General features: G+C 35.6%; 1 protein-coding gene across 3 annotated transcripts; it reads right to left on the reverse strand.

Moving 5' to 3' along the window:
* Window positions 1–61: 61 nt before the first annotated feature.
* On the reverse strand, window positions 62–15,546 carry LOC117908449 (E3 ubiquitin-protein ligase RGLG4). 3 transcript variants are annotated; one of them, XM_034822039.1, is made up of 12 exons: window positions 15,392–15,546; window positions 15,000–15,282; window positions 5,148–5,232; window positions 4,293–4,433; window positions 4,076–4,189; window positions 3,811–3,908; window positions 3,597–3,676; window positions 1,324–1,429; window positions 1,105–1,232; window positions 595–781; window positions 405–461; window positions 62–312 (listed from the first exon to the last, which is right to left on the reverse strand). In XM_034822039.1, the coding sequence occupies exons 2-12, from the start codon at window positions 15,267–15,269 to the stop codon at window positions 226–228; spliced, it is 1,353 nt and encodes a 450-aa protein (XP_034677930.1). In that variant the 5' UTR covers window positions 15,270–15,282; window positions 15,392–15,546; the 3' UTR covers window positions 62–225. The 3 variants fall into 3 exon arrangements, with proteins under 3 accessions (XP_034677930.1, XP_034677932.1, XP_034677931.1); XM_034822041.1 differs by having other exon boundaries at window positions 15,000–15,243; window positions 15,392–15,544; XM_034822040.1 differs by lacking the exon at window positions 15,392–15,546 and having other exon boundaries at window positions 15,000–15,375.
* Between the last annotated feature and the right edge of the window lie 557 nt (window positions 15,547–16,103).

Here is a 16,103-nt window from a genome sequence, read left to right on the forward strand (position 1 = left end):
ATTCAGTTTCAGATATGCTGATGTATTATATCACACCAGGTTTTTGGTAGTAAACTCATGATCACGGGACAAACGTGTTCTTCATTGAGAAGCTGGAGGTTGCAACATGTACGTACAAACCCATAACATGAATTGTGTGTCAATCGAATCCTTACAAAAAACATAACACTATTTACATGGAAAATTACAGATTGGGGCACAAAGACACATGTTAATCGCCAGCAATCACCCGGTGTATATCCTGAGGCGGTTTCTGATGGGCTCCCGACATATGGGGCAGTTTGACACTTTTGAAGCACATTCTCTGCAAGTCTGCAAATTGAATAATCGTTATTTAAATAATTGCAATGATATGTGAAGGTGAAGGATAGAGAACACAAAACAATAGTCTATATGCAGCTCACCATGTGCCCACAGCCAAAGGCCATGTCCTTTACACTGGTCAGGCAAATTGGGCAGGCCTGCATTGAAGAAGGTGAAGGATAGAAATTAGTGATCTAAGAGCTGGAATGAATTGAAAGTTCAGAATGGTTAAAAAAAAATGGCCTTTATATTTAAAGGTACGGAAAACCTAAACATTTTATCATTTATTACCTGGTTTCCTTCATCTCGTGTATTGCTTAGCTGACGAGATGGCATACGAGATGGCATGCGTGATGAGAGGTTGCTTGGCTGATAAGATGGCATTCCATAAGGCATTGCGTAAGGTGGAGGTGCATGGCGAGCGTAGGAAGCTGGAGGAGGGCGTGGAACCACCTTTTTTGCTTTCCCGGTTACCCGTCTTTGGTCCAACAGAATAATTTAAAATAAGAAAGCATGCAAAAACAGGTCGAATCAAATGTCATTCATGCAAAAGCTGCATCGTGTTGGGAGCATTCAGAGGTGTGGAAAAAAAAAATCATTCCATGCTTCAGGAGTCATCATTAAAAATACTAAAATTTTGAAACAGTTTTGCTGTATGAAAACTTGAAAATGATCCTCTACCCATACTAAAGGGAATAAATTCATCTCAAATTATACAAGAAACCAATAATAATAATTCAATTTTAAAGTAATGGCAAGATGTAATCTAAAGATAAAACAAAAGTTTTCTGTACTCCCTACCCGAGAATACCAAATTCAACAGTTGCTTTGTACTGGATGGGGATCTCCATAAGAGCAGCAAGAGCAAAAGCTGTTTCTTTCTCTGAGGGACTTGCATTTTTGGACATAATTGCAGTGAAGTTGACAAACTGCAAACCAAAGAAAAGCATGTAACCAAAAACCCAAACATATATTTGAGTAAAACATGATCGAATTCATTTTGCGCCACTGGTGCACCACCTGAAAATTATCAAATCCACGGGCAGGGATCTTGTCATCAAATTTCTTCATGTCTTCCCAGGGCCCATCGCCAACCCCAACAAGAATGATGGATAGAGGATACGAACTGTTTACAATAAAAACATTAAAATAGGGACTGTCAGTTCAAGTTCTTTTCCAACTAAATGACTAATGATTAAATACAATTCCACATTGGCAGATCCATTGTCTATTCAATACATGGTTTTGCTTCTAAGGTTATAGTTTTGCTTCAGAAGGATAACCTTAGAACAATGATTGCGAAACATTCAATAAAAACTGGAGGAAGTGAACTCTCTACATCATAATTTCTAAATTTAAGATGAAGAAAGCACACCACATCATTTATTGTGCAGGTCGTTTTAGATATCAATATAGTCTACCTCCTTTTCATGTTCTGATGCAATATCAGAACTTCATTGCATGTATGGTCTGGTAGTTAAAACCATTGAGGGAAAATGCAACCTTGGTTTAGTAACAGCATGAAACAAAATGAAAAAGCAAAAAAACTAAGATGCCAAAACAATAAACTACAATAATTCACAAGCAAACAGTGGAAGGGTGGGGCCTATATCCAAACCCTTTGGCTATGTTTGGTCCAAAAAAAAATTGAGGGAAAATGGAAGGAAAAGAAATAGAGAGGAAAAATAAAAAGAAAGAAAAATGAAGGAAAATAAAACATAGATTTAAAATTAATAAATTATTTTGATACACTCATTCAAACTTATTTCTCTTATTTTTCATCTTCTATATAAAGATTAAATAATTTGGAAATGCATAAGTTTTTAGTTAATTTTGATTCTGTATTTTCCGTGGTAAACCAAAGATGAGAAAATCATTTTCTGTAGAATTTTTTTTTCCTTAGTACTTTCCACAAACTAAACATAGCCTTAATGTCCATAATGTAAAGTACTACAAGTAGCAAAAAATTAGGTGACTTTACATGGCAAAAACACCCCCATATTTGGACTATGGACACTGCCCTGATCCATGACTGTACTCAACCCATCCACCTCCTTCTTCCACTACCCCAACCTATTACACACTTTCAATCTATTTCTGTCTCTTGTGCTTAGTGCTCAGAGTGTTTGTTTACTCAGTAAATTTGTCAGGTTGCAGGAGACATCCAAGAAATATGTTGATAAGACACATTCCAGAAAGTGAGAATAGTGAACGACAACATGTCATTTCAAAGAGCAAAAGCCCCAGCCCGCTTTTTACCCTATCCATCAGCCAAGAAAGCAGCTAAAAACCTCAACTAACACAACATGCAACAAAAACATGGAAAAAATCTGTGGCAAAAACTGGTCTTTCTGATGTCAAGCTAAAAGGTATAGATCAACATCAAAATAGAATTTGACAAAAGAGCATAAAATGTTGCTGAGCTTATCCAGTAGGCCTTACAACAATATTATTAAGAAAACGATTTCATTAGAGCCATAAACTTGAATTCAACACTACAGCCCTGATTGACACAGCTGTTTGAAAGCTTAAAAGTTCTTTCTAATCAAAAGACTTAAAATGTGCTAGTTGGCAACTAACACAATTCAAAACTGTAAGAGGTTGAAGGCCTAAAAGCAATTTCTAGTAAAGCTGGGAGTGAGATGCTTTGTGCAAAAGAGCTTCCTGGATAAATTTTTAGAATTCAAAATTTTTATATATTAAATAGAAAGCTTTTCTTTACAAACATCTTTTAGAGGCACTTTTTTTTGCCTTTTTTTTATAACAAGGATGAGAAATCCTTCCAAGAAGTACACAATAGTCTATAAAGAGAAGGATTGAAAAGGAGGGTAAGTGTATACTAGTTCACAAGATCAAATCTAACTATAATTCACATAGGTATAAAATTTTCCACAAAAGAAACCATATATCTAGCTCCATGTTTAGCTAATGCATCTGCCACATGATTGCCTAAGTGAGGAGCCCGAGAAAAGGAACATCCTAACTCTAAAGAAATATCATTAATTTAGTGCAACCACCCATCAAACTTCCATGGTCCTCTTAAAGGGTCCTTAGTTGGAGAGTTCTCTCTTCCTAAAACTTCATACTTCCTCAAGTTTATAGTAAATATTAGCACTCTAAAAATCTCTACATGACTCAAACTCTGATCTTTAACATAAAACATTGCCAGTCCAACATAATCCTCTGCATGCAATCAATTCAACATAAATCAAATAGGATAGGGAAGAAAAACACTGAGAGTCAATTGAAGTCCACAACAACAAACAAAAATCCATCTATTTGTATGGCTGTACCTTGCAGTAACTATTGAGTTGATTGTTTTCTCTTCCTGTGGACTGAGTTCCTTATCGTTTGCATTGACGCTTCTTGTAACCTTCATGATACAAGAAATCATTTTAGCACAGAATGTGCATGTGTATGGATGCAGGTATGTGTATGAATCCATGTTTGTTTATGTTCATGCACACATGATTTTGTGTATATGGAAAAGAGAGCTTCAGAAGAGACCTGGCCATCTGCAATGATAACCAAAACATGATATTGTCCACCACTTTTCTCCACAATATCTATGGCAGCCTCAACTACTGGGGCGTAAGAAGTTGGCCCTTCAACAAAGTTAAATATATCTATGAAGATTTGACTGGCTTGAGATAAGAAAGCCACTATAAACATAATCAAACTATCCAAACCAGAAAACAGTCCACAGTTTTCTTGAGAAAAGGAAATAATTGATTGAATATGAAGAATAAAATCAAAGGAGAAAGAAACCAACCTGACAGCTGCAAGTTTGGAACTATCCTTTTATAGCAGGCCAAAACTTCTTCAAAGCCATGGCAAGGTGAACGATCATCATGGAAGCTGAACACCTCGCTATCATGGGTGGTAGCTAAAACAGGATATCAATCCACAGACTACTATAAGAATCATAAATTGATAAGGGCGAACAAGGAATAAATGAAGATATTAAGTTATGGAGGATCATGGCCTACCATCACCAAAGCCAAAACAAGGAATTAAGTTGTCCTCGTCAAAAGGAGCCAAAGTCTTCCCAATAATAGAAATGGCCTTTTCGTATGGATTAGGCGTATCACCAATGGCATGCAAACTCCGATTATTGAATGAGACTTTGCCTTCAATAAAAACATCAATGCGGTGGCTTCCAATAAATGCACATTAAAGAAAACAATACATGCATATACGCATGCATATGTACATACATAAACAAATACATGCGTGTACATGTGGTATATGTGCCACATTTTAATTAATAAACTTCCAATGTCAATTCAATTCCACTGTCATGCCATCATAATGTGCATGAACAGTGTCACAGCATTGTTGACTCAAAATGCTAGTTAATGAGACAAAGGAAGAGAAGAACAAAAATAAAAAATAGACGTGACTGCTATTTGTGTCATTCACAGACATTTTTAAGAAATTCAATCAAGTGCTTCCCACCCCCAAAGTAGCCTGTGTCAAGTATATACAATGCACTACACAAGATGGAAGATTGTTGATCTATAAGGTTTTAAGTGCAGATTGTAGTATATATAATACACTACCCTAAGTTAGCCTGGAAGTACAGTAAAGATAAAAAATTCTCAATCTATAAGGTTTTAAGTGTGGATTGTAGTATCTTTTTCCCACATGGTAGGGTTCTTTTCACAAACCAAAACAAACACCCCCCCGACCCCCAACCCAACGTACTTATCTAGATAAAAAATCTTAAATACAATAAGTATGACTAAACAATTCAAATGCTTCCCTGATAGTGTAGAATTAACAATCAATCCTATGAAACAAACAAACAAGGGATGGTGTTTTCTGCCCATTGATTGACATACCTGTCCATTCATTGCTTTTAGTGAAATCGATTCCAATAATAAGATTTGATGATTCCAAACCTGACTCCCTCAATGCATTTGTAACCTGTAATATAAAATAAAAATAAAAATATTTCAAAACTTATAGATATCCATTCCAAGTGAAAGCAAAAAAAATAATGGCATTTGCACATCTTCATCCTTGCTATCTATATTATGATAGAAAGAGAAATGTCTCTTACTCCAATTGTTAGCTATTTTAATCTTTAGTTAGTGCATGTCATTGAGTCAGCCAAACCAACCAAGAAATATTTACTCCTACCTTATTTAAATGAAAATGTTTTTGTGACCATTTGCTAACCTATTTGTACTCGCATTTATTGCAGATCGCCCTCACCTAATTATCATGCTTTTGCAACCCAATTGCACTTCTTTTCTGAACCAAAGCGGAATAAGGTCAAACACGAGGAGCTGAAGCATTATAGCACAATTGAACCAGGGAAATTGGTTGGCCTTCAAGAAAGTGACCAGTTGGTTGTAAATGGATCCAACACCATTATGTACAACATATCTGACAACATGGAGAGGTACAAGGTCATGTAAATGAAAGAGTTTTATTCAAACCTAAGGAATTGATTACTGGCACCAGGTGATATATTTCCCTAGTAGAAAAGAGATCATCTCCTTGGAGTCTTTGTATCTCTGGCACTAAATCTAGATCAATCCCTTTATTAGTTTGTTTTAAGAATGTTTTCTTACATAGCGAACTTGAAAAGGAAGAATATAGGGATATGCCTCCAAGGCCCCCTGAGGAAGGTGTGAAAGCTGAAGAAGAAATTTGAGGATTGGAACACGCTTCAAGAGCATGGCTTGAAAAATATACTAAGGCAATATTTACTACTTAGATAGCAATTGCAAGCAATACATTACAGTTTATTTATCATGTATGATTAAAGGCAAGGTAAGTGTCCTCCAATGATCCTAGCAAGTGTTATGAGACTTGCAGGATAATTTATTTACCAAGTGTTAAGAGACTTGTGGGATAACTTATTTACCTTTGGCACACACATACTGACACAGAATATGCAGTAAGAGTAACCACTGACTAGCTTGCCAACTTCAAAGCGCATGGTTCAGATTGTGTCCTATTCATGTTTTCTCCATAAAGTTGCAGGCTATTTGGTCAAACTTGAAGATGGCCGGGGTATTCAAATGGAGTTGAGGGCAAACTTTTATGGAAAAAATATGGGCCATTATCTCAAGAAAATCCAGAATTAAGAAACAAACTTTAAGCATAAAAATTTAACACCTAATCATTTATTTGCATTTCTGTTTGGAAAAGTATTCAAATAGTCTTGCACTTACATTACCATAAGTCTATGGCCAGTCAAATTAGCAGTTTACCCTCACTTCACTCCCTGAAGTGTTGATCTCCTTACAAACCCATTTGGTAAGGCCAAATTGGAGAGGAAGGAAAGTATTTGGATTTAAAAAGAATAAGAAAACAACTCCTTTCCCTTACTTGGAATGAAAGGAAACATTACAAAAGAGACTGATTGAGAGATTTTGAATTATAATTACCCTTTTCAATTTCACATAGATGGTTTGATTTTGAGGAAAAGAAAGGATTTTAAGGTGCAAATCTCTCAAAATGCTTTTGTTGAAGGAAGACAAATTTTGGATGTGATGCTAATAGCCAATGAAACAATAGACTCAAGACTTAAGAATCAGTTGAAAGGCATAATATGCAAGATGGATATAGAAAAAGTAGATGACCATGTGAATTGGGACTATTTGCTAGAAATCCTCATCAAAATGGGGTTTGGTCAAAAATGGATTGGTTGGATCAAACAGTGTATTTCTACTACGAGATTTTAGTGTTGGTGAATGGAACCCCCAATAGATTATTTCAAAGCTCTAGAGGTATGAGGCAAGGGAACCCTCTTACCCCTTATCTCTTTGTTAACCATGGAGGGGCTCAATTGTTTACTGAAGAGAGCTAAGGAGGAAGGTTACGTTATGGGGTTTAAGTTAAGTGGTAGGGAAGGCAAAGGCAAGGAGGTGTCCCACCTATTATTTCTAGATGACGCTCTTTTTTTATTTGATAAGTAAAAAAAAAAAAAAAAAAAAAAATTGAGTTAATTTCAATGGGCAATATTCCTAATCAAAAGGATTTAGTGGTTGAGTTGTTGTGTAGGAAAGGGAAGCTTCCTACTATGTATTTAGGCCTCCCCTTATGAGCTTCCTATAAATCAATGTCCTGTTGCCATTCAATGGACGAAAGAGTCTACAAGAGGTTGGCTATGTGGATAAGACAATATCTGTCTTAAGGTGGGAGGCTTACCCTTATTAAAAGCACCTTATCCATAGTTGTGAAAGGCGCACCTAGGCTCGGGGCGGCACAACGCCACCCTCTGGCGCCTCACTTCACGAAGGCGTCGTTTAGGCGCGACGCGGTCGCTTGACTCGCTTCAGGCCAGGTACGCCCTCTGACCCTTCTTCTTCTTCTTCTTCTTCTTCTTCTCCTTCTCCTTCTTCTTCTTCTTCAGTCCGTCAGGTTGTAGAGACGACGTCATTTTGGAGCTTATTCCTTTTTTAAAAAAAAACAAGCCAAAACGACGCTGTTTTGGCCCTGTTTTCCTTTCCAGCCCCCTTTTTTGGTATTTTTCAACCCGACACCACTCCCAATCGTGCCTTAGCCTCAGCCGTGCAGTGGAGAAATGAAGAAGAAGAAGAAGAAGAAGAAGAGAAAAAATAGGGGGAAAATAGAGGGAAAATAGTCACGTACCTTCCAAGACCTTGGTATTTTTCTCTTTTCTTCACTTTTCTGCATTTTTTTCCATTCTTATCTCATAACTCTCATTGGCAATTTTTTTTTTTAAATAAAAATATTGTATTTTGACATGAAAATTTTACTAAATAAAAATAAATAAACAAAAAACACTCATATGCATATTTTTTGTAAATGTGATATGCATTTTTTTTCAATTTTTTTTCTTAATTTAATAATAATTATTTTATTGTAGTATAGATAATTTGTTTGCAAGATGAATAATGAGAGTGAAACTCAAGTGGACTCTAGTGCAAGTGGAAGAAGAGATCTCAGATGGAAATATGCTTGTTTGATTAATGAAAAAGATTTATACACCATCATATGCATTTTTTGTGATAAAATAACCAAAGGAGGCATATATAGACACAAACAACAACTTGTTGATGGATAAAGAAATGCTAAAAAGTGCAGAAAATGTCCGGAATATGTTAGAGAAAAAATGGAAGAGTATATAAGTTCCAATAAAAATCAAAAAGAGCCAATGAATATGGGGAGCGAAGATGTCAATGAAGATTTGTTTGGTTTGGAAGATGAAGATTTTGGTGAGGAGATTAATAGTAGAATGAATGTCACCAACATTTCTAGTGGAGGTAGTAACCGAGGAGGAAGTGGTGGTAGGATGTTCTCTTCAAAAAAAAACCAAGACAAAAAGATCCTATGGATCATTTTTTCACTCCTAATGCAGAGATGGTTGTTCAAAGTCGAAAGAGTGGGAAGATGAATCAAACTACCATCAATGACGCCTACAAAAAGGAAGCAAGAGAAAGCGCTTGTATGCTTATCACAAGGTGGATGTATGAGGCTGCTATTTCATTTAATGTAGTCACATATCCGAGTTTCCAACCAATGATTGAGGCTATTGGCCAATATGGTGTGGGTATGAAGGGACCAACTTTTCATGAGGTAAAAGTTACTAACCTTAAGAAAGAATTGACTCTCACAAAAGATTTGATGAAAGATCATATGGTGGAATGGGGAAAAAATGAATGTTCAATTATGTCGGATGGATGAACCGATAGAAAAGAGAGAACTTTGGTGAACTTTTTGGTTAATTGTTCAAAGGGAACCATGTTCATGCAATCCATTGATGCTTCTTCAATGATTAAGACAGGAGAAAAGATGTTTGTTGGTGAGGAGAATGTTATTCAAGTTATAACAGATAATCACTCAAGTTATGTGATGACAGGTAATAAATATTATTTCTTGAATTTTTATTTACTTTTAAAATTTGAATTATTTATCTTGAGAACTTATGTAAATTTAATATCTACAATGTCACATAGGGAGGTTGTTAGAATTAAAGCGTCCGCATTTGTATTGGACACCATGTGTTGCACATTGTCTTGACTTGATGTCGGAAGATATTGGAAAGCTACCAAACATCAAGAGGACATTGGAGAGGGCTATATCACTAAATGGGTATATTTATAATCGCTCAGGGCTACTCAACATGATGAGGCGGTTTACTGGACAAAGGGAATTGCTTAAGCCTGCTAAGACTTGGTTTGCAACTGCTTTCATCACACTATCGTGATTGCATGAACAAAAAAACAACTTGAGAAAGATGTTTACAAGCTCAGATTAGTCAAATAGTAAATGGGCAAAAGAGCAGAAGGGGAAAACTATAGCCAACATAATTCTAATGCCTTCATTTTGGAACACTATTGTGTTTTACTTAAAGGTTTCGGGTCCCCTAGTTCGTGTGCTTCATTTGGATGATGGTGAAAAAAAAGCTCCTATGGGATACATCTATGAGGCCATGAATAGAGCTAAGGATACAATTGTGAGAAGTTTTAATGGAAATGAAGAGAAATACAAAGAAATCTTCAACATCATTGATAAGAGGTGGGAGATTCAGCTTCATCGGCCTTTGCATGCAGCAGGGTACTTTTTGAACCCGGAATTCTTCTATGATAAACCAGAAATAGAGCATGATGCAGAGACTATGAGTGATTTGTATAAATGCATCTTAAGGCTAACAAGAGACCCTGCTAAGCAAGAAAAAGTTATGGCCGAAGTGAGTTTGTACACAAATGCCCAAGGACTATTCGAGAATGAGTTAGCTGTTAGGACAAAGAAGACTAGAGCACCAGGTTAGTTATTTAGTTTTATTTATTTAAATGATTAGATTGTATTTTTTCTAAAATAGGTGAATTGTTTCACTAAATTGTTAATATCTATACTACAGCTGAATGGTGGGCTGCATATAGAGCTTCAGCTCCAAATTTGCAAAGGTTTGCAATGAAAGTCCTCAACTTAACATGCAGTGCATCAGGTTGTGAACAGAATTGGAGTATCTTTGAAAATGTAAGTGACCAAAATAATTACAAGTAATAGTCTAATAAAGTTTTGAATGTAACTTAAAAGTTAAAACTTTAAAATATATTTATGAGCTTATGAATTTTTGCAGATCATAGCAAGAGGAGAAATAGGTTAGATCATCAACGCTTGAATGATTTGATATACATTAAGTATAATTGAGCCTTGAAGAAAAGATACAATGAACGTAACACCATTGACCGAATATCTTTGAAAGATAGAGATGGTAGCAATGAATGGTTGATAGGAAGAATGGAAGATGAGGATTCTCATGGAGGTGCACAAGATGATTTTGTATTTGATGATGATAATTTGACATGGGGTGATGTTGCTAGAGCTATTGGAGCTGAGGAGGCCAGGTTTGATACTAGAGCTAGAGCTAGAGCAAGCTCTAGCATAATACCACCAACAAGGGGGATAGCTTCAAGTTCTAAAACTTTGCCTTCTCATTCACTAATAGATGAAGATGAAGATGGAGACATGGTTGATTCAGCAGATGAAGAAGATGGGGAAGGCTACAAATGTGGTGATGGAAATGATGATGACGATGATTTTGTTGATTTAGAGGAGGAGTGATGATTGCTTGTTGTGGACAAATTTGTTATTTAAGTGGTTTTTAATGATGTTTTTGAATTGTGGACAAATTTCACGTTTTGGACCTTTTGGTTTGGAAACTTTGGATTTGGATATGTATTAGGCTATTAGCAATATGGATTTGGATTTGTTTTTATGCTTGGAGTTCTTTATTTTTATGTTTTTTGTTGATTAAATTGAAGTTTTGGATGATATTTGATGATTTATGTGTTTAGGACAAATAAATGATTGTTAAATTTGATTATATTATATAAAAATATATATGTAAATTAGGGTGCGCCTCACTTCACTAAAGCCCGCGCCTTAGGTGTGCCTTGCGCCTCAGGCTCCAAGACTACTTTGCGTTTTGGTGCACCTTGAGCCTTTTAGAACTATAACCTTATCTAGCCTACCCATTAATCAAATATCTGTTTTTTATCTTCCTTAAGAGGGTAAGCTTAAGGCTTGAGAAGATTCAGAGGCATTTCTTGCGAGGAGGGGGTTCTTTGGAGAATAAGCTACATCTTGTGAGATAGGATATCACTTATAGGGAGAAATGCTATGGAGGCCTTGGTATTGGAAAACTCCCAATTCTCAATAAGGCACTTCTAGAAAAGTGGTTGTGAGATTTGCCTCAAAGAATGGACCTCTTCGGAAGAGGGTTATTGTTAGGAAGTATGGGGAAGAAGAGGGAGGTTGGGTTTCTAGGGAAAATAGGGTAATTTTGGGGTTGGGGTTGTGGCAAGCCATCAAAAGAGGTTGAAACAACTTCAACAAAATAACCTCTTTAAATATGGGCAATAGTAGGAGGGTGAAGTTTTGGGAAAATATCTAGATTCTTGAAATAACCTCTTTCAATATGGGCAATAGCAAAAGGGTGAAATTTTGGAAAAATATCTAGTATAATCTTTTCCCCCTTTATATTCCATATCATTGACAAATGATGCTTGGCTAGTGGATGTGTGGGACCAACAAAGCGAGGACGAGCTTTTGAATCCCCGTTTTTCAGGAATTTAAATGATTGGGAGTTGGAGGGTTGAGGAGTTTCCTTCAAGGCTCCAAGGAAAGGCGGGAGAAGGAATGAAGACGATAGGTTGGAATGGATGGACGCTAAGAAAGATAAATTTATACTTAAATCCTTCTAATCTTTTTTAGGGCAAGAATGAGCATATGCTTTCCCTATGATAGCTATTTGGAACCCCATGGTCCCAACAAAAGTAGGTTTCTTTGCATAGGAAGCTCCTTAGGGAAAGGTTTAACCAAGGACCAGTTGCAAAGAAGACGTTGGTCTCTTGTGAACCAATGTTTTCTTTGTACGGAAGGGGACGAGTTAGTTGACCACATTCTCCTTCATTGTGCTTGTGCTTGAGGATTGTGGAATTTGATTTTTTTTTTTTTTTTTTTTCCTTATTTTGGGTGGCATGGTTGATGCCATGTTCAATAAAAGAGAGACCCTATTAGGGTGGGTGGCATAGCTCTTTCATGGGTAAAAAATGGAAGAAGGTTTAAAGGATTATCTTACCCCACATTTTTTGGATTTTTTTTTTTTTTTGATAAGTAAACACGGAATATATTAACACAAGGCAAAAAAGTCACATAGCATACAGGGAGTATACAAAGCGGCAAAGGCTTCACAACCAAAAAGAGACAAAAAACACACCAACCCTTAAATGGAGGCTAACCACTCCAAAAAGCCTATAAGGGAGCGCGGCTCCACTCCAGTATACAATTTTGCCCAGCCCCACACATTACAAACAAAAAAAATTTTAAGTTTCTGAATAGCTAACTCCTCCCCCCCCCCCCCCCCAAAAGCTAGTCTATTCCTCTCCTTCCAAACCGTTCAAAAAATTGGACATTATGGAAGGAGAGGAACTAAAAATCTTTCGAAAGAAAAGAAATGTCTAATCATGCACTAAATTATCATTTCTTTGCACTGTTTTGTTATGGGTTGGGATGTACATTGATGGAGGCTCCTTAACCATGTTTGATTTTATAAAGTGGTTAAGGTCTTCATGAAGGGAAGGTTCCTTTTCATTGCCCTTTCTTTTGTGTTGCTTTCTTGGCTTGTACTCTAGTGCTCTTCAATCAGCACATTCAATATATTTATTTTACTTTAAAAAAAAAAAAAAAAAAAAAAAGAAAGAAAGGTTTTAAGGTGCAACTTCTAGACCACCTAAAAGCTCTTCATACCTATCAAAGCATTTTATAGTGCATTTACTTGCATACTAGGTGTTGCTCAAATCAACTCTTCGGAAGCCAAAACAAGTGTTTTTTAAGCCTGTAAGAGTTGTTTTTTGCATTTCGATGATTTTAATAAAACTTAACCCAAAAAGGTAAAACAGAAACAAAGACAAGGTTTCTTCTTCTAAAAGCACTCTTTTAGCTTGTAAGGAAAGTTGTTTCATATTTAATAAACTTTCATCATATCCAGATTGTCTCTTTGAAATCACGGCTTCATCTTTAGCTTCTAGCTTAAAGCACGAACAAAACTATGTCAAACAACACCTAAAGCATCACTTTCCTTTAAAGTTTGGGTTGGTGCCTTGTATAAGATGTTTTATATAAGAGGTTTTAGAATTTAAATTTGTTTTACTATTAAACAAGAAGCTCTTCTTCCCATAGGATCAAGGGACAAGAGCACTAATAATCAATTCAACGGAAATGGAGAAAAAAGAAAAATTAACCTTTATGTCCCTTTCCTTTCCCACCCTTGTACTAAAGAGAAATTACATGTGTTCATATTGAAGAAGGTTTACCAAAGCAATCAATTGATACTTGATGTTAAATGCAATAAAAAATAAATAGCAAAACTAATCTCCAACTCCAAGTCATCAACCCCCTTTTAAAATAATAGTTTTGGTGGAGAAATTCAAGCCCAAAATTTTTCAATAAAATTCAAGAAACACTAACAAAAGATTAAAGCTTTTAAAAATCTGGTTGTTAAATTTTAAATAAACTAAAGTACGTAGGACACACAAAACGTACACATATATGACAACAAAAAATTTCAAAGCTTAAAAGAAAAAAAAAATTACAAAGGAAGTTTTGAAGATTGGGTGAAAATCTTGAGAATTGCATAGAATAAGACATTATTTGGATGCAGTTCCACCCTTTTTTTTCAAAGCCCAAAACATTAATAGTAAACAATATTTTCCTATTTCCATAATGTTTTGTTTGGTTTCCAAAAAGTTTGAAAAAAATGAAATAAAATAGAGAGGAAAAGTATAAGAAAATAAAATATTTGTAAAACTAATAAAAATTTTCTCTTGTTTTGGTTGTCCAATGAAAAGTTGAGGGAAAGAAAATTAAATCCTCAAATAATGCACTTTCCCCACCTTTTCTTGAAGAAAATAAGGAGAAAACTCTTTCAAAATTCTCTCATTTTTTTCTTAGTATTTTTTTTCCTTACCCTTTCCTTTTATATAGCATCCAAACATTATGTTCTTAGCATTTTTTTTTTCCTTTATATTTTCCACACATTTTCCTTTTCTATAGCATCCAAACATTATGTTCTTAGCATTTTTTTTCCCTTGATACTTTCCAATGTAATTTACAAAAGTCTCTCGAAAGATAATTAATTTGAATTAAAGTTGGGGCAATTATTGAAGGGAACATGAGCATGACAGAAAGGAAAAGAACTGATTCGTTGCTTTCTATATGGTATTGACTTATTGACCTAGATCCAAAGTAGTGACCTAGATCCAAAGCACTGGGATAATATGCTATCTCTTCTTAGGTAAAATGGTGGGTGGAGGTGGGGCTAAGATATTTCTAATAAATCAAAGAGCCAAGTTGCATTCATTTCGAAATTTCAAAATGCAAAGGGGACCACTGAAAGATCCCTCCTGCACTTATCCGAATTCCGCGTTGACGTCACGACAACGCCCCTTATCTTCTCCCACAGTTTTTGGACACAAAACTCACTCTCAATTTATAATCTATCCATCTAGACAGCTACATTTTGGATATTTTATCCCAAAGACCCTTGAGATTAGTGAACCAATTTGAATTATTTCATCTCCAAGAATCAATTTGAATTATTTTATTCCCACCCTAATAAGATCCAATCACAACCGTCGAAATGAAAGTACAAGTTTCAAAGCTGAAAACCCTAGAGCCGAAGAAGAGGAAGAAGAAGAAGTAGTGACCTGTTCGATGGTGGAGAAGTTGTCAGGGATGAAGGAGTACTTGTTGGGCTTGGAAGCAGTGGAAGCAGCAGAAGAAGCGTGAGAAGCTCCTCCTTTCTCCTTTTCAGACGACATGGACCTGGCGGTTGTCGGATACCGCGCCGCCACTTCTGCTCTCCTCCGCTCTACCACAGAGTTGCTGCTGTCGCCGTTGATTCTGAAACTGCCATTGATGCTGCTAACGCTTCTGCTATTTCCGCTACGCCTACGAAATCCAAAAAAATTACCCATTTCATCTTCTCTCCTGACGGCGATGGAGGGAGAGAGAAGATTAAAATCCAAGTAAAAATAGGAAGAAAAAGAAAGAGGATGGGAGATTGGGAAGGGGAAGGGAATGGAAGAGGGACTGTTACCGGGAATGTGCAATAGATTATGCTGAGAGCATCCGACTCCGATTCGCAGCCAGAGGGGCAAGGGATGCGTGGGAATCGTGTTAAGTTGAGATGCTTTGATTCTTTCCGTTGAAGTGCGGTTGGGCTGTGACCTGTCAATCTCTTTGGGAGAATTACCGGTGGTGTATGATAATCAGTGGGAGAGCAATTTTTAGATTACCATTTTGCCCTTGAATATGTTTTTGTATATTATCTATAAATGAATTTAAGATTCTCGACGATGTGGGCCGCATGATAAGTGCAGATAATCAATAATATATTTCTCAAGCCACAAAATGTCATTGTTCATTGAAAAATAATTTTCAATATCTCATAAATAAAAATTATATCTTAAGTTATTATATCATTTTATATATAAAATATATATTTAAAAATTTTGTTATCATAATAGAATGAATAATTATTTTTCACAATCACTCGTCAATTAAACAATATATAAATATTCAATTGAATAACAAATAACTAATAAATAGAATAACTCGCAACTATTCATTGGGTAATATAGCACGCGAAAAAATTAAATTAAATAAATTAAATTATATTGTAACATATTATAATGATAATGTATTTATATTGTAAGTATAATGCATTTATGTTGTAACTATATTTCATTACAAAAGTAATATTCTAAAAATGATTATTCATACTCTATTAGTATTAACACATCGTATCA

Source organism: Vitis riparia, chromosome 19 (genome assembly GCF_004353265.1).
Source record: "Vitis riparia cultivar Riparia Gloire de Montpellier isolate 1030 chromosome 19, EGFV_Vit.rip_1.0, whole genome shotgun sequence".
NCBI classification, from domain to species: domain Eukaryota; kingdom Viridiplantae; phylum Streptophyta; class Magnoliopsida; order Vitales; family Vitaceae; genus Vitis; species Vitis riparia.

Bases quoted from the DNA above. Each gene is read 5' to 3' on its own strand.
- LOC117908449 (XM_034822039.1), bottom strand. From the start codon at position 15,269: ATGGGTAATTTTTTTGGATTTCGTAGGCGTAGCGGAAATAGCAGAAGC. The intron at 1,430-3,596 runs GTACAGCCATAC...TATTGTAAACAG, and splicing joins AACTCAATAGTTACTGCAAG to TTCGTATCCTCTATCCATCA. The intron at 1,233-1,323 runs GTGGTGCACCAG...TTTGGTTTGCAG, and splicing joins GTGGATTTGATAATTTTCAG to TTTGTCAACTTCACTGCAAT.